General features: G+C 45.9%; 1 protein-coding gene across 5 annotated transcripts in view; it reads right to left on the reverse strand.

Moving 5' to 3' along the window:
* The window catches only part of KLHL18 (kelch like family member 18), a 63391-nt gene that overhangs the window by 10443 nt on the left and 28843 nt on the right, over nucleotides 1-24105 (reverse strand). For all 5 annotated transcript variants that reach the window (XM_032161764.2, XM_032161763.2, XM_058442481.1 and 2 more), the window contains exons 2-6: nucleotides 17528-17658; nucleotides 13961-14101; nucleotides 6255-6453; nucleotides 3062-3222; nucleotides 1547-1683 (exon numbers count right to left, since the gene is read on the reverse strand). In XM_032161764.2, coding sequence (XP_032017655.1) covers nucleotides 1547-1683; nucleotides 3062-3222; nucleotides 6255-6453; nucleotides 13961-14101; nucleotides 17528-17658 — 769 coding nt within the window. The remainder of the gene's footprint in view (nucleotides 1-1546; nucleotides 1684-3061; nucleotides 3223-6254; nucleotides 6454-13960; nucleotides 14102-17527; nucleotides 17659-24105) is intronic.

Raw genomic sequence — 24105 nt, forward strand, 5'->3', positions numbered from 1 at the left:
ACCTAATTCTTTAAGGAAAATCAGAATCAGACAGGAGGTATTTATTTTTTAGAGAGGGTAGTTTCCAGTTACAATCAGGTACTCTACCTGCTTAAAGCCAAAGGTATAGGCAAATCGATACAATATTTCCTCCAGGCAGGAGGCATGCCAGAGGGACAGGCATGCGCTCCAGTGCTTTCATTTGCTGGTGGGTGACCCAAGGCAAGGGGCTTTGTGTCCCCACCCTCTGCTTCACATGTGAAATGGAGATAATCTTTATGGATTAAATGATATAACAGGTAAAGCACCTAGCATGGTTCTAGAATATACTTAGTGCTCAATAAATAGTCATATTAACAAGGAATGATCATTCCAGCCCTACCTTTTTCGTCAGGTTTTTGTGATGATCAAATAAAATAACCCCCTCTTCCTGTGGTATGCTGCTGTGGGGCACTTAGCATTTCATTTGCACGCTGCTCCAGCGTGCACTGAGTTGAGGACTTACCTGTTCCAGGTCCTATGATTAACAAGCAGCAGCTAGTACCTAACTCTCATTAACCTTCAATTAAAAACAAAACTGGGCCAGGTGAGGTGGCTCACACCTGTAATCCCAGCACTTTGGGAGGCCAAGGTGGGCAGATCACTTGAGGTCAGGAACTCAAAACCAGCCTGGCCAACATGGTGAAACCCCATCTCTACTAAAAATACAAAAATTAGCTGGGTGTGGTAGCACGTGCTTGTAGTCTCAGCTACTCAGGAGGCTAAGGCAGGAGAATTGCTTGAACCTGGGAGGCAGAGGTTGCAGTGAGCTGAGATTGCGCCACTGCACTCCAGCCTGAGTGACAAGAGTGACACTCCATCTCAAAAAAATTAAAAACAATAAAAAATAAAAGCAAAACTGCCTGGGAGTGCCCACCAAGTCCCCCCAAGTTGGGAGGCCATGCAGCTTTCTGAAAACCTTACTTTTAGATTCAAAAACTGCCAATAACCCACGGACTGTAAAGCATGTGTGTGTTTCACAGGGGGTGGGGCTGAAGAGTAAAAAGTATTATTGACAGTGGTAGACCCTGTGTATTTGGATAATCTTTCTCTTGGGGACATTCTCAGTCTAACCCCAGAGATCCATATGACCAAATGTGAATAGCCTGGTATGGAATTGGGTCTCTGACTGTATCCTATCCAGCGCTGATAGGATGCTGTACCATAGCCAATGTGATATTAGGGCAAAAGTGCTGGCTCAGGAATCAGAACACCCGAGTTCTAGTCCTTGCTCTGCCAAAAACAATTGTATGAACATAGTGAAAGTTCTGTGGGACTTAATTTCCTCACTTGTCAGGTAAGCAGGCTAGGCCTCAAAGATTTCTAGAAGGTCTCTTTAGCACTGATATTCTGATTCAATGGCATGAATATGTGACATGCTCTAACTGTAGAGCAATTGTATAAAATCAAGAGCGGCAAGGGTGGTGACAGCACAAAACAGAAACCAGAAGGGCCAGGCTAATTTGTTTGGTGCTTCCTCATCCATGGAGTCCAAGATGAGGGTCTATAAAGGGGAGCCGCAAGGTACCTGCTGAGTTGAGGCCCCCTACGGCGTAGATAAGCCCAGCGATGGACGTGCAGCAGCGTGGCCGGGTTCTGAAAGCTGGCAGGTGGGGCCGGCGCTCTGGCATGAGGTGGTAGTCCTTTGCTTCGTCTACCAGGTCCCTGGAATAAGGTGGAAGATGCTAGAACAGGGGGTATCCCCCTGACTTAGTCCTCGTCTGCATCTCTGAGCCTGGCTCCCCACTGCCAACTGCAGGGGAAACCTGGGAGGAGAAGCCTTCTGGAAGGTCTGGTCTCAAAGAAACCAGGTGAGTTCTGGGAAAATCATACATGGCTACTGAGATATACTCAAAATTAAAAGGGCAAGACAAGCAAAGACCCCCCCTCAGCTAGTGTAATCGGGTACAGATTAGGCATGAGAAAAACAGGGTAGTGGCCTAAATGGCTGGACCTGGGAGTTTCGACAAGCAGCATGCACCCTGTTGCCACTTAGACCTAGCCCTTCCTTTCCATCCCTACGACTGCACTGTGGCTTGCAACCTGCAATTAATCACCACTCACCTACACGGTGGCAGCTCCTGACACACCTCCCTGCCTCTGGTCTGCCCCTCCATTCCACTTCCACACTAGAGTTCAAGCTAAGAACCTTCAATAGCCACCCACTGCCGACAGAATAAAGTCCAAACTCCTCAACAACACCCTTGAGACCGCTGGTCACTGGGCCCTAGCTACCTCCAGACACAACTCCACCCCATCCTGACACACACCTTCACACCACCTGCCATGGACAGGCACTTACTTCCTCCTGAACCAGCTAATCCCAACCAGGAGTTGGAAAATGAAAGAAAGCTGAATATGTGTAAAGTTTTTATCAGCAAAGGAGAAAAAAATATTTCAGGGTTGTGAACTTGACAAGCAATCTGGAGGAGAATGAACATTTTTCCTCTGCTGTTCTACTTTTACAGCAATCATCCTATAGGGCTGCCATCTTCTGAACTGTTTGGGTAACTCTGCTGTGCCATGTTGTCATTGATTTACTCTGAGTAAAAGTTTCATGTGTTGGTAAACACGTCTGCCCCTTGCCCATCATCGTAGATGTAAAGCCTACACCTGCCGGAGGCCCCCCATGCCCACGGCACTGACTAATATTTACTGAAGAGGGCAATGAGCCCCAGGAAGTCCCATTTACACCACTGAGTGAGCTGCTGGTGTGGACAGGGTCAGAGCAGGCAGTAAAGATGGTTGCACATTCATAAATAACTCAGTGGGGAAAGATGCTGGAAAATCCTCAGATAACTCAGCAGGGGAAAGCCCTTTCTGCTTTGATGCTCCCACATGGCATATCTCTCTGCTCACGGCATAAGATTCGGGCTCTTCACACTTCCTGTTCCAGCTTCTAGACAGAGGGCAGACCAATCTGTGTGCCATGAATTAGACTGATCACTCTAAATGCTTTCTTTCCAGAACTGGAACAGGTGGCCAACTCCTCTTCCCTCCTTAGACCTTTGGCAGTGTCCTGTGCAGGTCCACCCTCACTCACCTGCATTTGTGGCAGCAACGCACCAGGTCATCCTGCTGCACTCTGTCTGAAAGGAACTGGGGCCTACAGAGGGGCAGGCGGATATTGGACAGCAGCTCAGGCAGGTAGGGACCCCTCTGCTCCCGGTCGTATCTGACCCAGGCCAATGCAGCTTCAAAGACCTGTCATGAGAGTGGATGCTCTGGCAGTAAATCCTCCCACCCAGGGGCCACACCCCAGGCCTCCAATCTCAATGCCTCCACTTCCTATACTGAAGCAGTCCTTTGGGCCCATCAATCTTTTCTCCTACTTGTCTCTGAAATCCCTGATTTCTCTCTACTTCCTAGGCTACTAGAACAACTTCCTGAATTTCATTATGATGATGATTTCCTAGGGAAAAATCATCAATGGCATCTTATTCCTTTCCGTCAAAACAAAATGCCTGTTTCCCTTCCCGCTGCCCCTGTACCCCTGCTCCCTCTAAACTCCCTCCATCACCCTCTCTGTACTCCGGCGAGGCTGGGCTGGTTCTCCTGTTCACACTGTCCCCCCTCATCTAAAATGCCCTCTCATCTCCTCCTCTTCATCTAAACCCACTCCCCTATTTTTAAGGCCTGGCTCTAGATCCACGTTCTCCAAGGAGCCTTTCTTAATGGCTCCAACCACAAGGATATCTCCCTCTAAAGCCCTATAGCCCTTACGAAATGTATCACTCAAATAAATGTGAGCTGCCCCCTGGCCCCCCGTCATATTAATTAGTTTAAGAGCTAGGGACAGGACACCTAGTTTTTGGAATGAGGCTTTTTCCTCGAAATCACAGTGTCTATGCTGCCAAGCCCAGGGTCCACTTTTCTCCCAGGCTCCTATCAAGCCCGCTTCACCTCTCTAGCATCCCCCTTTCCTAGAGGAAAGAGGAAAATAAATCATACCTTTTAACCCCTCCTCAAATTTCTTTTTTCTTTTCTTTTTTTTTTTTTTTGTTGGAGATAGGTCTTGCCCCATCACCCAGGCTGGAGTGCAGTGGTGCAATCTCAGCTCACCTCAACCTCTGCCTCCCAGCTCAAGCAATCCTCCCACCTCAGCCCAAGTAGCTGGGATTACAGGCCAGGAGTTTAAGCTGGACCATGCCTGGCTAACTTTTGTGCTTTTAGTAGAGATGGGGTTTTGCCATGTTGCCCGGGCTGGTCTCAAACTCCTGAGCTCAACAAATCTGCCCACCTTGGCCTCCCAAAGTGCTGGGATTACAGGTGTGAGCCACTGCTCCCGGCCTTCCTTAAATTTCTAACATTTGTCCCTCATCCTCACTCTCAGGTGAGAAAACAGAAAATCAGAAGAGAATGTCTGTAAGAATCTACCTGTCCCCTGTCCCTGGGCGTGTGCCCCAGTTCTCCCTCCTGCTACTGTGGATATGGATGGCCTGTGCTCCTATCAAAGATGCACACCCTTATGCCCTAGACTGTCCTCACTTATTCCAGAACATCATTCCAACAACTGCTCTCCCATTTCTCCAACATTATCAATTCTTCCCTCTCTTCTGGAAAACTCCCACCAGCAGTCAAATATGCTGTAATTTCTCTCACTTAAAAAAAAAAAAAAAAAAAAAAGGCCGGGCCTGGCGCAGTGGCTCACGCCTGTAATCCCAGCACTTTGGGAGGCCGAGGCGGGCGGATCATCTGAGGTCGGGAGTTTACGAACAGCCCAGCCAACATAGTGAAACCCTGTCTCTACTAAAAATACAAAAATTAGCCAGGCATGATGGCACACACCTGTAATCCCAGCTACTCGGGAAGCTGAGGCAGGAGAACTGCTTGAACCTGGAAGGCTGAGGCTGCAGTGAGCTGAGATTGTGCCATTGCACTCCAGCCTGGGTGACAGAGTAAGACTCTGTCTCACACACACACACACACACACACACACACACACACACACACACACACACACAGGCCTGGCATGATGGCTCATGCCTATAATCCCAGCACTTTGGGAGGCCAAGGTGAGAGGATCATGTGAGGCCAGAGTTCAAGACCAGCCTGGCCAACATGGTGAAACCCCATCTCTACTAAATATATAAAAATTAGCCAGGCATGGTAGCGGGCACCTGTAATCCCAGCTACTTGGGAGGCTGAAGCAGGAGAATTGCTTGAACCTGGGAGGCAGAGGTGCAGTGATTGTTGCCACTGCACTCCAGCCTGCCTGGGCGTCGGAGCAAGACTCTTTCTCAAAAACAAACAAACAAACAAACAAACAACCCCTCTTGATTTCACAGACCCCTCCCACAGCCACCCCAATGTTCTGCTCTTCCTTAGAATAAGATTCTTTCAAAAAGTTATCTATACTTGGCCGGGCAGTGGCTCACGCCTGTAAACCCAGCACTTTGGGAGGCCGAGATGGGTGGGTCACTTGAGGTCAGGAATTCGAGACCAGCCTGGCCAACATGGTGAAACCCCATCTCTACTGAAAGTATAAAAATTAGCCTGGCATGGTGGTGCATACCTGTAATCCCAGCTACTCAGGAGGTTGATGCAGAAGAATTGCTTGAACCTGGGAGATGGAGGTTGCAGTGAGCCAAGATCACACCACTGCACTCCAGCGTGGGTGACAGAATGAGACTCTGTCTCAAAAAAACAACAAAAAAATTACCTATGCTTGCTGTTTCTGGTTCATAGCAGGATTATTTCTAATAGTAAATATTGGAAATAACCCAAACATGCAAGAATAAGGTGAGTAGGTTGATAAAAATCAACAGAATGCTATTTAGACACTAAACTGTATAGAGGCCAGGTGCAGTGGCTCATGCCTATAATCCCAGCACTTTGGGAGGCTGAGGTGGGAGGATCACTTAAGGACAGTAATTCAAGACTAGCCTGGGCAACATGGTGAAACCTGGTCTCTACAAAAAATAGCTGGGTGTGGTGGTATGTGCCTGTAGTTCCAGCTACCCGGGAGGCTGATGTGGGAGGATGAGGCTGCAGTAAGCTATGATCTTGCTACTGCACTCCAGCCTGGGTGACAGAGCAAGATACTGTCTCAAAAAAATAAATAAAACATATAGAAAGTTTTCATGAAAAATGCATGATACAGTAAAACAAGCCCCATAATATACAACAGCCACATACATGTCATGATCTTAATTTTGTAAAAAAATAAATAAAACAGTGATTATAAAGAGCAGCGTCTCATGTCACCCAGACAGACTGCTACTGGGCTCACATACCTGCTCCTCAGATTTGACATTCAGCTCATCCCGAGACACCAGCTCAAGCACGTCTTCCAAGGGCAGGGCCAGAAACTCTTCCGACATGGACACCTCCACAAAGTGCTGGTGGATGAAGCTGTTGGCAGCGTCGTACAGCACAGCACACATCATTGTCTCAGCAAACTGGCGCACACCCAGGCAGTTTTTTGGGTGAAGCCTTTGGCATAAGAAAAGAAAAAAAAAATTAGAGTAAGAAAGGATGTTATCTTTGATCATTCTCAGGCTGGTTCTGGGTAGAGCCACAGAATGAAAACAAATTCTTAACCTCAGCTTTGTTGGAAACTGTACTTCTCTGAGACTCAACTTCTAAAGGTATAAAATTAAGAAGAAAGATTATCCTCAAAGGTCCCTGCCTTTTTTGGGCCTGGTGCTCTGTGCATCAGGTGGAATGAGCTCTCTGGGCAGTTCTGTAAAGTAACTGTCAGAAGGTGAGAAGTAACCGTCACAGGAGTGCATGCACTGAAAATCTGCTTGAGATGTTCCACCACTGAAATTCCTGGTTGAGTGTCCAGGGCACTATTTCAACTTTGGTCACAAGGCAGGCACTGAAGTCACAGAATTAGAGTTTAAAAAACATAGACAGGGCCGGACATGGTGGCTCATGCCTGTAATCCCAGCACTCTGGGAGGCTGAGGTGGGCAGATCACGAGGTCAGGAGATCAAAACCATCCTAGCTAACACGGTGAAACCCCGTCTCTACTAAAAATACAAAAAATTAGCCGGGCATGGTGGTGGGCGCCTGTAGTCCCAGATACTCGGGAGGCTGAGGCAGGAGAATGGTGTGAACCCAGGAGGCGGAGCTTGCAGTGAGCCAAGATTGCGCCACTGCACTCCAGCCTGGGCAACAGAGCAAGACTCCGTCTCAAAAACAACAACAACAGGCCTGGCGCGGTGGCTCAAGCCTGTAATCCCAGCACTTTGGGAGGCCGAGGCGGGCGGATCACGAGGTCAGGAGATCGAGACCATCCTGGCTAACACGGTGAAACCCCGTCTCTACTAAAAATACAAAAAATTAGTCGGGCATGTTGGCGGGTGCCTGTAGTCCCAGCTACTCGGGAGGCTGAGGCAGAAGAATGGCGTGAACCCGGGAGGCGGAGCTTGCAGTGAGCCGAGATCGCGCCACTGCACTCCAGCCTGGGGGACAGAGAAAGACTCCATCTCAAAAAAAAAAAAGCAACAACAACAACAACAACAAAAAACACAAAAAGAAAACACAACACGGAGAGATGGCTTCTCTAATATGGGAACCCTTATACTTTTTCTTTTTTTTTTTCCTTTTTTTTCTTTTTTGAGACAGGGTCTCACTTTGTCCCCCAGGCTGGAGTGCAGTAGCATGAACATGGCTCACATCAGCCTTGACCTCCTGGGCTCAAGTGATCCTCCCGCCTCAGCCCCACAAGTAGCTGGGACTACAGGCGCCACTATGCCTGGCTAATTTTTGTACTTTTTATGGTAGAGACAGGGATTCACCATGTTGCCCAGGCAGGTTTGAACTCCTGAACTCCAGCGATCCACCTGCCTCGGCCTCCCAAAGTGCTGAGATTTCTTCTTGTTTTAGATAGAAAGAGACTCCATGGGCCTAATTGTTCAGACAACCAGAAACAACAGCAGCAGCTATCATTTATTGACCATCAGTGAGTCAAGTATTTTGCTAGGCCTTTTATATACATTCTCCAGAATCTTCTTAACCTGTAAAGCAGTAATGCACTCACGGATGGAAAACAGGCTCAGGGAAACCAAAGATGGTGCTCACAGTCCCTCGAGACAAGCAAGTGGAGGTGCTGAGACTGAAATCAGGACTCTTGTGCACATTCCCACAGGAGCCTGGCAGACTTACACTCATCAGGGCTGGAGAAACCCAGGATAAATCCTGGCCCTGATGCTCATGGGGCAACTTGGGTGGGTTATGTTCTTCCAAGTGTCAGTAATTTTCTCACCTGAAAGAAGATGATGACAACAGCTACCCACCTCTTAGGGCTGAGCCATGATGCATGGTACCTGGTATGAAGTTAATGGCTGTCTTAATTTTTTATTATGGTTGTTTTTGGTTTTTGAGACAAGGTCTTATTCTGTCACCTAAGCTGTAGTGTAGTGGTGCAATTATGGCTCATGATAGCCTTGACCTCTTGAGCTCAAGTGATCCTCCTACCTCAACCTGCCAACTAGCTGAGACCACATCTGGCTAATTAAAAAAAAAAAAAAACAGTGTTTTTTGGTAGAGACAGCATCTCCCTATGTTGCCCAGACTGGTCTCAAACTCCTAGGCTCGAGCAATCCTCCTGCCTTGGCCTCCCGAAGTGCTGGGATTACAGGCGTGAGCCACTGTGCCCAGTTTGTTTTTTTTACTACTGTTGCATCTAAGAAAATTCCAAATGAGCCCAGTGTGATTCTAAAATCTTGGTGACAGCAGCAGACCCTGGGGGATTCTTATTTGGCTCCATGACTGATTCTCTGTAGAGATGGTATTGATCAGATTAAAAATTGGCCAGGCTTGCTTTTCTTCATTAGAAAGGTTTATTTCTTTTCCCCGATGTTGAGTTAAGGTTTTAGGCACAGGGTTATATTTATTTAGCAATATTCACTATTGTCCCCTAGCAGTTGACCCGTCAAGGACTGAATGGGCAAGGTACCTTGGAGCCTGGCTTTATGACTAGTCAAAATTCTACATAGTTATTTCATTCCAGCCTGAGCTTGCTCTGTCCATTGCTTTGGAAACTGATGTGAATTTAGAAGAGCACAGAAACATAAGTAGAGAGCAAGATGTAGGCAAAGTGCATGGCCACTGAGGAATACAGTGCTGAAGGTCAGAATGTCAGCTCAGTCATCTGTCAAATGCCTTTCTCCTAAAGCACTTATAGTGATTGAATGAGACTTGTTAAAGCACTTTACAAATATAAGGCAGATATAAAGATAAACCTTCCCTAGGCCTCTACAGCATGTGCTTCACTATTTCCTACCACTTTGACATCAACCTGAGAGGAGGATTCAAAATGCCACGGAGCAGAAGCTGGATCAAGTCCAAGGATATGGGAGCCAATGATCAACGTAGCCATTGGCATTCATTTCCAAACTCTCCTTCTCAGGTTAGGATTCTCGTACCTTATTTTTGGGTGTCTTTGATTGGCTTGGCATAATACTGAGCACAAAACACACCTTTTTTTTTCCCTTTTCTTTTTTTTGAGACGGAGTCTCCCTGTGTTGCCGAGGCTAGAGTGCAGTGGCACGATCTCAGCTCACTGCAACCTCTGCCTCCTGGGTTCAAGTGATTCTCCTGGCTCAGCCTCCCAAGTAGCTGGGATTACAGGCGTGCGCCACCACAGCTGGCTCATTTGTGTATTTTTAGTAGAGATGGCGTTTCGCCATGTTGGCCAGGCTGGTCTCCAACTACTGACCTCAGGTGATCTGCCTGCCTCGGCCTCCCAAAGTGCCAGGATAACAAGCGTGAGCCACCACGCCCGGCCAAAACACACCTTCCTTTTTTTGTCTTTTTTTTGAGATGTAGTTTCGCTCTTGTTGCCCAGGCTGGAGTGCAATGGCAACGATCTCGGCTCACCGCAACCTCCACCTCCTGGGTTCGAGCGATTCTCCTGCCTCAGCCTCCCGAGTGGCTGGGATTACAGGTGCCCGCCACCATAGCCAGCTAAGTTTTTTGCATTTTTAGTAGAGATGGGGTTTCACTATGTTGGCCAGGCTGGTCTTGAACTCCCAACTTCAGGTGATCCACCCCCCTCGGCCTCCCAAAGTGTTGGGATTACAGGTGTGAGTCAACGCGCCCAGCCAAAACACACCTTCTTAACTGAACTGGGCTTTTACATCCAAGAGGATGGGGGATGTGGGGAGCCTGTTTTTAAGGCAATTAGTGGGGGAAAAGGAAGGACAGCGGCCACACAGGAAAGGGGCCCATGCAAGAGGAGGAGAGAGATATGAGGGAAAATAAACCTACAGGGTTGATGGAGACCCACATCTTTCATTAGCCACATCACAACCTTCTTCCTTGCTGACACAGCTTGACTTTGGAAGCAAGAAGACAGCATAAGACATAATGCTTCATCAGAGGCAGGAAGCAGTGACTTGAATAGGTTACTGATGTGGTTCACTGACGCATTTGATGTTCCAATCTACCTCTGAGAGAATTTCAGAAAATATACAGCTCCAAGGCTGGGTGTGGTGACTCACGCCTGTAATCCCAGCACTTTGGGAGGCCGAGGTGGGCAGATCACTTGAGGTCAGGAGATCAAGACCAGCCTGGCCAACATGGTGAAACTCCATCTCTACTAAAAATACAAAAATTAGCTGGGCGTGGTGGCACGCGCCTGTAGTCCCAGCTGCTCGGGACGCTGAGGCAGGAGAATCGCTTGAACCTGGGAGGTGGAGGTTGCAGTGAGCTGAGATCACGCCACTGCATTCCCACCTGGGCAACAGAGCAAGACTCTGTCTCAAAAATAAATAAATAAATAAAAATACAAAAATTAGCCAGGCATGGTGGCAGGCACCTGTAATCCTGCTACTCCAGAGGCTGAGGCAGGAGAATGCTTGAGCTCAGGAGGCAGAGGTTGCAGTGAGCCGAGATCACGAAACTGCACTCCAGCCTGGGTGACAGAGTGAGACTCCATCTTGAAAAAAAAGAAAGAAAATACACAGCTCCAGTGCTTGCCTAAAAGCAAGGAGGCCCATACATTTGAAGGCTGGAAATAGGGCCACCAGAAAAAGTCAACCCCAGCCTCAGGGGGAAAAAAAAAAAGCAGTGGACTGAAGATGTAATAGACTGAGCAGCCTCAGGAACTGTGGCTTTAAGAACTCTGATGGCATTGCGGCTTCTCTGTGCTGTCACATATCTTTTCCACTGGTGCTCAGAATGGTTTTCCTCAAGTCGTTGGCAATCAAATCCTGAAAATGATGCACCCTCAGCCAGGCGTGGTGGCTCACGCCTGTAATCCCAGCACTTTGGGAGGCTGAGGCAGGCAGATCACAAGGTCAGGAGATCGAGACCATCCTGGCTAACATGGTGAAACCCCATCTCTACTAAAAATACAAAAAATTAGCCGGGCGTGGTGGTGGGCGCCTGTAGTCCCAGCTACTCGGGAGGCTGAGGCAGGAGAATGGCGTGAACCCAGGCGGCGGAGCTTGCAGTGAGCCAAGATTGTGCCACTGCACTCCAGCCTGGGCAACAAGAGCGACACTCTTGTCTCACAGAGCGAGACTCCGACTTAAAAAAAAAAAAAAGAAAGAAAGAAAATGATGCACCCTCAAGGGCACATAGGAAGTGGGGAGCTGGGAGACACCACCACATTCTGTAGCCAGGCTTAGGGAGAATCATTCCAAGGAACAGAGACAATAATAGGAACTACTGGAGAGAAAACAGAAAGCAGGCCATGGCTCTGGGGTCTGTGGCAGGAAATAAGAGAGGTATAGGTTTAGGTCTCAGAAGGGGTCCTGAAGGGCTGAATGAAAAAATGTCAAGGATAGACTCAAAACATCAGGTTTATGCATAAGTACTTATTTGTAAAATGTTACTGGTGCATGCAAACCTGCACTGGCCTAAAAATGACTTTTCTTTTTTCTTTTTAGTTTTTAGAGACAGAGTCTTGCTCAGTTGCCCAAGCTGGAGTAAGGTGATTATAACTCACTGCAGCCTTGGGCTCCTGGTTCAAGTGATTTTCCCACCTTAGCCTCTCCAGTAGCCGGGACTATAGGCGTGAGCCACTGCACTTGACTAATTAAAAAAATTTTTTTTTTTTGTAGGACAGGGTCTTGCTCTGGCATACAGGCTGGTCTGGAAATCCTAACCTCAAGCAATCCTCCTGCCTTGGCCTCCCAAAATGCCGGGATTACAGCATGAACCACCTTATCTGGCCTAAAAATCACTTTTCTAAGCAACTTTTAGATGACAGTACTTTACAACATAGCCTGGATCCAGTGTTGACAGTGACAGTCTCAAAAGCCCCCTAGGTGGAGCTGTTGTCCATTGGTGAAGATTCGAGGATCACCAACAATCCTTTCCAGGATTAATCCTACTTAGCCACAGAAAGTCATTTCAGCAGTGGTGAAGCCCAAGGCCTCCAAGCCTGGGGCTCTATCTTACAGAAAAAAAAAAAGAAAGAAAGAAAGAAAAAGAAAAAAGGAAGTGATTTTCCAACTTCTGTGGGAAAAAGAGGTGAACTAAGTCCAGTCTGTGTCTTAAGAAGCTCACAAATGAGCAGGAAAGATAGTGTGTGCTCCTCACATCTCCATACGCGCTCTCTGGCCTGCCCCAGAAGGCATCCCAGAGCAGGGACAAGCTTGGTTCCGCAGCTTTACTCTTACTACGAGGTCTTTATAAAACTGCGAACAGCACCACCTACCTCAAGATGAAACCCAGTGTTCAGCAGATAAGCCCCCCACTAAATCTTAGGCATTATTACCACAGTTATCTGACTAGCTGCAGATACAGCTGTACTCAGTGTGATGACCATGAGCACCGTATGGGCAGGATATGAACAGACAGCGGGTGTGGTCCATAAGCTGCTAACTGGATAGGTAGAGTGAGAATGGGGGAGGGGAGGTCAGCTCCATGAGGGGATGAGGTTCGGAGGGCAGATCTGAGTTAGGAGGAATGCTGACAGGCCAGCTACCTAGTGATCAGAGTAGGCTCAGGTGAAGGCTGGGTGTGTGAAGCACCACAGACACAGGGGTGCTGTTTGGGTTCCTCCTGCCTGTGTGTGGCCCAGCACTAACCCGCATCCCCAAGCCTCTGCTGGTTAAAAGGCCTTTACTTTATGACTAAGAGCTCTGGCTCTTGAGCGGGAGGGAGAGCCTTCTTAACTGCTCAGGTCATAGGAGACCCACAAGGCCCACTGCCAAGCACTGGAAATAGGTGGGGGTATCCATGGTCCCAACCATAAAAGTGCATACAATGATAGTTCCCAGTGGACTAAGGAGGACAGAGAATTCCAGGAAGTGAAATTTGGGTAGGCTCTTAAATAACTGAAGTATGAAAAGGAAGATCAAGAAATTCAAAGAGGGCTGGGAGCAGTGGTTTATGCCTGTAATCCAAGCACTTTGGGAGGCCAAGGTGGGCAGAGTTTGAGACCAGCATGGGCAACATGGCAAAACCCTATCTCTACCAAAAAAATTACAAAAATTAGCCAGATGTGGTGGCACGTGCCTGTAGTTCCAGCTACTCAGGAGGCTGAGGTGGGAGGATTGCTGAACGTGGGAGGCAGAGTTTGCAGTGAGGCGAGATCACACCACTGCACTCCAGCCTGGGTGACAGAGCAAGATCCTGTCTTAAAAAAAAAAAAAAAGAAAACAAATTCAGAGGGCAAAGTACCTAAACAAAGATGGAGATGGCTATGATACAGTAGGGGAGCACTGCACAAATCAGTTTGGTGAGAAATCAGCTAAATTAGTGGCTGGTGAGACTGGAGAGGGAGGAACAGAAGATGTACATGTCAAGCCAAGGGAAGGGGCAGGCTGGACTATGTAAATCATGTTCTGAAAAAATTCATCTCAAAGAAGTGGGCACTGCTACAAACTGATTTCAAGAAATGTAAGCTCTGCAGAATAACCTTTCCAGCTCACTCCCTTCATAAACCTATATATGGTCCTAAGAACTCAGCAAACTGGCAGAAGATTCCAGAAATGAAATAGTCATGTTCTCCACCAGGCCCACCACATCACCTCACCGTTCTCGGAGGAATGTGCAGCAGGCGTCTTTGATGCTCTGCAGCTGCAGGAAGCTTGCCCCCATCAGCAATGACTGGACATTTTGCTGGTCAATGGCAAGGTTGCCGTTGTAGGCAAAGTTGATCAGAGCCTCCAGGGCACTAGAGGAGAGAGGGAAAGCTGTGAGGTGCTTTCAGAGATGGGTCTTGGCCCACGGGAGACTCAGGCCCTAACTGAACTGACATTACTTAGCCCAGGCCCTTTGAGAATCTATCTAATGGAGTAACTACTTCACCATAGCCTAAAACTCATTCTACCAAGTTGTCTTCGTTGCCCTACAGAAAATTCTAAAAAAGAGAACACAATCACCTACAATTTCACTACTGAAAAAGTCAACAGCGGTCATTTTTCTACATTCATTTTTAGTCCTTGATTGCCTACATGCATGAATTTTATGGATATAATCATAAAATACTTATCAAGCCTTTCCCATGTTGCTACACTGTCTTCATGTTTATTGTTTTTAGTGGCTGCTGTATAATATTTCAACATGGAAATATGCTATCATTTATTTCCTTTATTGGTAAGCATAATAGCTATTACCATCTTATGGCTGTTAGAACGTTTTTGAATTATTTCTTTGGGGTAAATTTCTAGAATGAGATTTCTAACATTTTTTCTTTTTTTTTTTTTTTTTTGAGACGGAGTCTCGCTCTGTCACCCAGGCTAGAGTGCAGTGGCGCGATCTCGGCTCACTGCAAGCTCCGCCTTCCGGGTTCACGCCATTCTCCTGCCTCAGCCTCTCCGAGTAGCTGGGACTACAGGCGCCCGCCACTACGCCCGGCTAATTTTTTTGTATTTTTAGTAGAGACGGGGTTTCAACCGTGGTCTCGATCTTCTGACCTCGTGATCCGCCCGCCTCGGCCTCCCAAAGTGCTGGGATTACAAGCGTGAGCCACCGCGCCCGGCCTCTAACATTTTTTCTGCTTTCAATTCACACTGAAAATGAAATCCAAATTCCACCTTTAAGGCTGTATGTGCTCTGGTCCCTCTCCATCTGTCTATCCTCCTCACCTCCACTTTCTCCCTTTCTTACTTGATTCCAGCATTCTGAACATATTCTTACCTCAGGGCCTTTGCAATGACTGCTCCCTGTTTGGAGGGCTCTTCCCCAAGATGGCTCATTCCCTCACTTCAAATAAGATGTCTCAGCTCAAATGCCACCCCACGACAGGGGCCTTCCCTGATCACCCGAAAATAGCACAGACTCCACCATCCTTTACTAGCCTTTACTCTGCTTTACTTTTCTCATTATCACTTTCACTCTTAGCCATACCATGCATGTATTTGGTGACTGCCAAATCACTACTAGAAAGCTGGCAGAGGGCCGGCGCGGTGGCTCACGCATGTAATCCCAGCACTTTGGGAGGCCAAGGGGGGGCGGATCACCTGAGGTCAGGAGTTTGAGACCAGCCTAGCCAACATGGCAAAACCCTGTGTCTACTAAAAATACAAAAATTAGCCAGGCATGGTGGCATGTGCCTGTAGTCCCAGCTACTTGAGAGGCTGAGGGAGGAGAATTGCCTGAATCCAGGAAGCAGAGTTGTTGCAGTGAACAGAGATCATGTCATTGCATTCTAGCCTGGGCGACAGAGTGAGACTCCATCTCAAAAAAAAAAAAAAAAAAAAAAAAAGGCAGATGCCTGTAATCCCAGCTACTCATGGGAGGCTGAGGCAGTAGAATTGCTTGAACCTGGGAGGCGGAGGCGGAGGTTGCAGTGAGCCCAGATCACACCACTGCACTCCAGCCTGGGTGCCAAGAGTGAGACTCCATCACCCCCCCCCCACTCCCCCCCACACAAAAAAAGGTTGGCAGAATGAGAAGAGGTGCTGTTTTCTCACTGCTATACCTCAGATATATGATAGAGCTGTGCTCATCATGGATGTTCAGGCAATCTCTGTTAAATGAAGCCCCTGGACTATTCATGGGATGAGCATGTCTCCTTCACACACACACCTCAGAGAATAGGAGGGCACAACTGCCCTTGGACAGCTTACTTCTAGGTCTTTCCTCATAAGTAACTGGCCTAAGATTTCTTTCTTTCTTTTTTAAGAGTCAAGGTCTCACTCTGTTGCCCAGGCTGGGGTGTAGTGGTGTGATCACAGCTCGCTGCAGCCTTGACCTCCTCGGTTCACCTCCCACCTCAGCTTTCTAAGTAGCTGAGACTACAGGTGTGCACCACCATGCCCAGCTAATTAAAAACAATTTTTTTTATACAGATGTGGTTTATGTTGTCCAGGCTGGTCTTGAACTCCTAGCCTCAAGCAATCCTCCCGCCTTGACCTCCCAAATTGTTTGGATTTCAGGCACGAGCCACCTTGGCCTGGCCTGACCTGAGATTTCTACCTTGCCATGGGTATATAAATCCTCTTCTGGTATTGGGGCACTTTGATCATCCAGAGGGTAACACACAGTCTCCTAGCTCTTTTCTCCCCAGTTGTCACCACTGTCAGATTAAGAGGTTGGGCAATAACTGACTACCAGCTAAGGGATAACCTTGGGCTTGATCTCCTTGAGCTTCAATTTTCTGAACCATGAAATAACCATAACATTTGCCACCTTCTAGACCTGTGTTGTCTAATATAGTAGCCTTTGGCCACATGTGACTATTTAACTTTAAAATTAAATTGATTAAAATTAAACAAAATTTAAAATTCAGTTCTTCAGTCCCACTAGTCATATTTCAAGTGCTCAATAGCCATCTGTGGCTAGTGGCTACCATTTTGGGCAATACAAATAGAACATTTGCATCACTGCAGAAACCTCCAGTGGACAACACTGTTCTAGACTGATAAGAAGGGACGTAAATGAAGACACTTATTTGAAGAACTATTTTGTCAGCTAAAATGACTAGCCCAGAAAAGTGCAGAGAATAATATACCAACACTCTTAAATCCAGCCCCAGTCAAAAAAAAAAAAAAAAAAAAAAAACAATCATGGAGTCTAGGTCCTACTAAATGTATTTCTCTTATAGTAGGGTAAAAACAGCAGCATCAAAACTCCCTTCATTTTAACCCTATCTCAGACCACTGGCTGAGTTTTTTTTTTTTTTTTTTTTTTTTTTTTTTGTTTGAGACGAGTCTCGCTCTTTCACCCAGGCTGGAGTGCAGTGGCGCGATCTCGGCTCACTGCAGGCTCCGCCCCCCGGGGTTCACGCCATTCTCCTGCCTCAGCCTCTCCAAGTAGCTGGGAACTACAGGCGCCTGCCACCTCGCCCGGCTAATTTTTTTTTTTGTATTTTTAGTAGAGATGGGGTTTCACCGTGTTAGCCAGGATGGTCTCGATCTCCTGACCTCGTGATCCGCCCGCCTCGGCCTCCCAAAGTGCTGGGATTACAGGCGTGAGCCACCGTGCCCGGCCAAAAGGAAACTGGCTGAGGTTCTAATCTGCTTATTAATCACTTATTATTTGTGTAGAGCTAGGCTATTAGACACTGTGTCCTGCTGCAGGTCCTCAACGGAACTGTGCACAGGCTGAAACTGCACCTGGAAAGCAGCCTGCGAAACCTAATGGTGGGATTCAGTACCTTGGGTCCATTCCTTGCATTACAATCTCATCCTGCTTGCACTCCATCATGTCATTTGTAAACATAGCATGGAAATACGGGATCGAGGCTGCTAAGACGATCCGGTGAGCACTGAATTTGTGGTCCCCAATCTGTGGGCAAAGTAAAATACAAAGACAGATATTGAGGAATGCAAAAAAAAACAAAACAAAACAAAAAAAACCCACCTCCCTCCACAGCATACCCCACTGCCCATTGCAAAGGCGCTGAAGGCATCCCAGGGCATGGAGGCCAAGGCTTAGCATGATGACCCTGAAGTATTTTAAATGCAATATACTCGGTTACAGTAGAAGAATGTAAACAATACATTTTAATGAAGTGTTAAAATAGCCAAAAAAATTTAAGCCTGAATGTTTCATGTAATCGTTTTTACTTATATGGTAGTCTCCAATGCACCCCTTTCAGCTACTCCACCAACTCAAATACCTGATTCCTGTAACACTTTATCCCAACCTCAGGCAGATGGACTAGACAAATGGTCCAAGAACACTGGTGCTCCTAACAGTATGCTCCTCAAGAAGAGTAAATATGTAGTGACCGGGCCGGAGGCAGGGGCATGAGGAGATACACTGGTGTTGTGGACTGGCTGCTGCTCTGTGTGGCTAGCAGGGACAGAGGCCAACTCTTCCTCCAATGAGTGTCAAATCCTCACTGACACACCCTTAGCCTGAGGAATTCTATAAAGTGTTTTCCAACTATCTGCCAAAAGGCTCTTCCCTTCAATAAGCCATTTATAGCTCCAAGCTATATAAACATTTCTACTTAAGAACTTTCTATTCTCCAGGAAGAGCAAAACAATCCTTTTTTCCTTTTTATCAGGTTCCACATTAGTGAAATGCCAGAGAATCTCACTATCTGATGCTCATCTCTTTGTGTCATGTTTATCCAAGGGTTCGAGGTTGGAAGATTGAATCCTTGGATAAACAGGCGTGAGACACCGCACCCAGCCTCTACTCAAATTTCTTAAAGTTGTTCTATGAGGTTTATTACAGAAGAAAAAAACAACTAGCAGTCTCTGTTTTCTTGATTCCTTGCCCGTGATTCCTACTCCCAGGGACAAACTCTTGCTTCTAGGACTTTTCTCCATCTTTCTAAATAATATGCTTATATATTACTTGTTGACTTTTCACTTTGAGTTATTCCCTGTGGCACCCAACCTTTAAATAGCTCCCAGTAAACGCTCACTCTTGGCATTTACACCCTTGTGCAGTCCCTTCCCACAACATGTCAGGGTTGGTCTATGTGACCAACAGAATATAGCAGAAGTGATGATGGTATGTCACATTCAAAGCTAGGTCATAAAAGGCACTGCAATTCCTCTTACCCTCTTCTTCTGGATCACTTGCTCTAAGAGAAGCTAAATAACATATCCTTAAGAGACACCCATATGAAGAAGACTGAAGCCTTCTACGGCTACCTGAGTGAGCTTGGAAGAGCATCCTCCAGCTCTAGTCAAGCCTTCAGATGACAGAAATGTCTAAGCTGCTTCTGAACTCCTGGCCCACAGAAACTGTGAGATCATAAATACTTGTTTTAAGTAACTAAATTTTGGGCCGGGCGCAGGGTGGCTCATGCCTGTAATCCCAGCACTTTGGGAGGCCAAGGAAGGTGGATCGCTTGAGGGTGGATCAGGAGTTTGAGAGCAGCCTGGGCAACATGATGAAACCCTGTATCTACAATAAATACAAAAATTAGCTGGGTGTGGTGGCGCATGCCTGTAATCCCAGCTACTTGGGTCACTGAGGCAGGAGAGTCGCTTGAATCTGGGAGGCAGAGGCTGCAGTGAGCCAAGATCGTGCCACTGCACTCCTGCCTGGGCTGGAGTCTCAAAAACAAAAAAGTCACAAATTTTGGGGTAGTTTGTTATGCGGCAAAAGATAACTATTATATTACTAATCTAATTCCTATTATGGAAGATTAAGAATTTGTCCTGATACCTTTCTTCATGTACTACCCCATACACTCTCCTTATCTTTCCAATATAATTAGGTCAAATTTTGGTTAAATTAATATTAAGAGTTGCATTAAGTCTATGTAAATATTATTTGTAGCCAAGCCATGCTGTATACTGTGAGTATATTTCCTTTTTGTATAATTTTTCTTTTCCCTAGAGCATAAAACTCTGGTTAATATATTCAGTCAGGTACTCTATCAGTTGTTTATTTTAAGTTGTCTGTTTCTTGAGACATTATCTACTGGAACTCTTCCTGGGAATTCTGTTTCCCTCACCTATACTAATACCCCTGTTTCCTGAACCCCACATAGTCCTCTTATTTATTCACTTGTTCTGGTAGAAAGTATCTTCTAGGCTGGGCGTGGTGGCTCACACCTGTAATCTCAGCACTTTGGGAGCCTGAGGTGGGTGGATCACCTGAGGTCAGGAGTTCGAGACTAGCCTGGCCAACATGGTGAAACCCCATCTCTACTAAAAATGCAAAAATTTAGCCCAGTGTGGTGGCGGGCACCTGTAATTCCAGCTACCTGAGGTGCTGAGGCAGGAGAATTGCTTGAACCTGGGAGGTGGAGGTTGCAGTGAGCGGACACTGTACCATTGCACTCCAGCCTGGGCAAGAAGAACGAGATTCCATCTCAAACAAATAAAAATGTGTCTTCTAGTAAAGCCTCATAAGAAGGGGTCTATGTACAATGTCTGAAAATGTCTTTACTACCCTCAAGCTTAGATAATAATTTAGTTGGTTAAAAAATTCAAAGTTTAGACTTTTTTCCTGTCAAAATTTTGAAAGTATTGCTCCATTGTCTTCTAGTTCTTTGTTTTTAGAGATGGGGTCTTACTCTGTCCCCTAGGCTGGACTTGAATTCCTGAGCTCAAGCAATCTTCCTGCCTCAGTCTCCTGAGTAGTTGAGACTATAGGCATGCTAGTGTGCACCTGGCTATGTTTAAAAAATATATATATACACATCCTGGCTTCAAGCAATCCTCCCACCTCAGCCTCTCGAAGTGCTGGGATTACAGGTGTGAGTCACCACACCTGGCCTAGTTTGTTGTTATTGAGAAATCGAATGCTATTTTGAATCCTAACTCTAAGTATGTAACTGTGCTCTCTAGAAGCCTTTAGGATCTTCCCTGTATTCTTGTAGTTCTAAAATTTCACAGTGTTGTATCTTGGTATTGGTTTTCTTTTATTGTGCTGTATCAATCTACAGACATTATTTCAGTTCTGGAAAAATCTCTTCACAGCATTTAATCCTTCATAATTTCCTCCCTCCTATTGTAATTTTTTCTCCTCAGAAATTTCTATTAGTCAGGTGTTAGATTTCTTGGAATAATCCTCTAATTTTCTTATTGTTCTTCCCCACTTTCCATCTCTTTCATTTGGTCTATCAGTGAGGAAACTTCTTCAACCCTATCTTACAATCTTTCTGTGCTGTAGGTTTTTATACTGGCTATCACATTTTTAATTTCCTAGAGGTCTTATTTTCAAAAGCTTCCTTTTTAAAAGAATCCTGTTCATCTTTCATGAATGCAATATTTTCTCAAATCTCTCCTGAGATAGTATATAGTTACAACTTTTTTTTCTTCTTTATCTCTCTGCTTTTACTGTTTCCTGAGATATTTTCTCTTCCAATTGTTTTGATCTCTGTCTTCTATGTTAGAGGTTTTCTTTAAATGCCTGGTGACACTTGGCTAGGGGGTAGGCTTGTCGATTTGTCGGCTTCACATTAGGGTGATCAGGCAAGAATTGGCCATTTGATTGAGGACCCCTGGAAGTATTCAGTATCGTTAGGACTTTTTCTCTGGAGTTAATTTTATCAGAGCAGGATCTTCCAATTTCTTGCAGGGAAATATCTGTCGGCCTACAGATATTCTGGAAACTGTGTGTAAGAGGGGGATGGTTCTACCATGCACTACTGATAACTCTTATCTTAAAGCCCTTATTTTCAGTTTTGCTCCATATTGCACCCCTTCTCCTAAGCTTGGTGTGCCTGATTCGGAGCCTCTGGTTCAGTATCTAAGACTAAACTTCCTATCTCCTGAGAGAGTAGGGGAGGGGGTGCAGGCATCTAATTGCCTTTCATACAGACTTCCAAGTAATCTTCCTGTTTTCAGTATTTGGTGTCTCCAATTCTGGAACTATTCCAGGGTTCTACACTAGAAATCCTCTTCCTTCTCAGTTTCTCCCCCTGGGAGGCACTTTCAGTTCCTCTGGCCCACTAAGTCTTCTCCACATATGCTCTCTGGCTTTAATATTCCATTGATTTCTCATTTGCTGATATGTCTTTCCCCTCTTACTACTATTTTAATGGGGTTATGGAGGGGAATGAAAGTTAAGTGTGTGTTCAACTGGCTGTGTTTAACTGCTGTGCATTTATTTTTCATCTAGAAAATAAACAGAAGACAAAAGAACAAGCTGTATGTGCACCAACAGAATGACCTGGTTTCAAAAAAAAACCAGCTACGAGAAGATAGGCCTATCTTGGGATATGTTAGCCTGATTACATTTGAGTTCTGTAATCAGCTAAGGGGAACAACAAATTGGACCTTGTCTAGATGAGGAAGACCAAGATGGGCAAGAGGCTGAAAGCTACATCTTATAAGGAATAGCTAAAGGATAGTCTGGAAAAGGTAATTAAGGAGGAACATGACAATTGTCGTCAAATCCTAGAAGGGCTATCATATGGATTAGGGCAGATCTAGAAAATTACAGGAAAGCAGATTTTCATTTATCATAAAGAATAAGAGCTAAGTGCCGGGCGCGGTGGCTCACGCCTGTAATCTCAGCTCTCGGGGAGGCAGAGGCAGGAGGATAGCTTGAGCCCAGGAGTTCCAGACCTGCCTGGGCAATACAGTGAGACCCCATTCTCCACAAAAAGGAAGAAAAAAAAAAGACAAAAAACAAATAAGCGTTAAGAATAAGAGCTAAGAACACTTGGCGGCGGGCGGGGGGGGGGGGGTCCTGGACTGGTTTTAAAACTATTAAGTGACTACTTAGAGGCCTTCCAATTCTACAATCCTGTGATACTACACTTTTGTGAAAAGCTTTTAAAAACCCAAACACTCTCATTTGTAATCTCAGTTTTTACATGTCTCATTTTTCGCTGGGCACAGTGGCTTATGCCTGTAATCCCAGCTCTTTGGGATGCTAAGGTGGGAAGGTTTCTTGAGACAGGGATTTTCAAGACCAGCCTGGGCAACACAGCAAGACCCCATCTCTACAAAAAACTAGCCAGGCATGGTGGTGCATGCTTGGGAAGATGGTTTGAGTCCAGGAGTTCAAGGTTGCAGTGAGCTGTAATTGTCACTGCACTCCAGCCTGGGCAACAGAGCAAGAGAATGTCTCAAAAAATAAAATAAAATGTCACTTTTTAAAAAATGAGATGATCGTTTATTGAGCTCCTTTTGTATGCCACAGACTATGCCAAGTACCCATTCGGCACATTTTCTCATTTCAGTCCTCACAGCAACCCTCTGCAGTAGGCAGCTACTGTGAATCATGTTCTATAGATGAGAAAACCACGATTTGGAAGTTAAGTAGCTCACCCAATGTCAGGTAGCTATTATGTGAAGAGAAGGAATTATGCTTAGGTTGTTACTGGTGGAATTGGAGAGGGACCTAATAAATAGCATACCTTCTCTCAGCTTGAGTTCTCAGTCAACTGAGAAAAAAATTATAAATAAAAAACCTACACATGTGATAAAACTACATAGAATTAAATACACATATACACAGAATGAATAAAAGTAAAACTGAAGAAATCTGAATAAGATTAATGAATTATAATTATACCAATGTTAATATTCTAGTTGCAATATTGTACTTTCAGTTCCTCTGGCTTAATAGTTTTGCAAGATATTACCACTGGGAGAAACTGGGCAAAAGGAAAAAGTTGTGGGCATGGTGGTTCACGCCTGTAATCCCAGCACTTTGGGAGGCTGAGGTAAGAGGACTGCCTGGGTCCAGAAGTTTCACACCAGTCTGGGCAACATGGCAAGACCATGTTCTTACAAAAAATAAAATAAAATAAATTAGCTGGGTGCAGTGGTGTGCATCTGCAGTCCCAGCTACTTAGGCAGCTGACACAGGAGGATTGCTTGAGCCTGAGAGTTGGGGGGTTACAGGAAGTTATAACCACACCACTGCATTCCAGCCTGGGCAGCAAAGTGAGACCCTTTCTCTATTAAAAAAAAAAAAAATTAGGCCGGGCATGGTGGCTCAAGCCCGTAATCCCAGCATTTTAGGAGGCCGAGGCGGGCGGATCACAAGGTCGGAAGATCAAGACCATCCTGGCTAACACGGTGAAACCCCGTCTCTACTAAAAATACAAAAAATTAGCTGGACGTGGTGGCAGGCGCCTGTAGTCCCAGCTACTCAGGAGGCTGAGGCAGGAGAATGGCGTGAATCTGGGAGGCAGAGCCTGCAGTGAGCTGAGATTGCACCACTGCACTCCAGCCTGGGCAACAGAGCAAGACTCCATCTCAAAAAAAAAAAAAAAAAAAAAATTAAAAGGTACGTGTGATTTCACTGAACTATCTTACCACTGCATGTGATTCTACAATTATCTCAAAATAAAACATCCAT

This window comes from Hylobates moloch, unplaced genomic scaffold (genome assembly GCF_009828535.3).
Source record: "Hylobates moloch isolate HMO894 unplaced genomic scaffold, HMol_V3 SCAFFOLD_8, whole genome shotgun sequence".
Classification (NCBI taxonomy): domain Eukaryota; kingdom Metazoa; phylum Chordata; class Mammalia; order Primates; family Hylobatidae; genus Hylobates; species Hylobates moloch.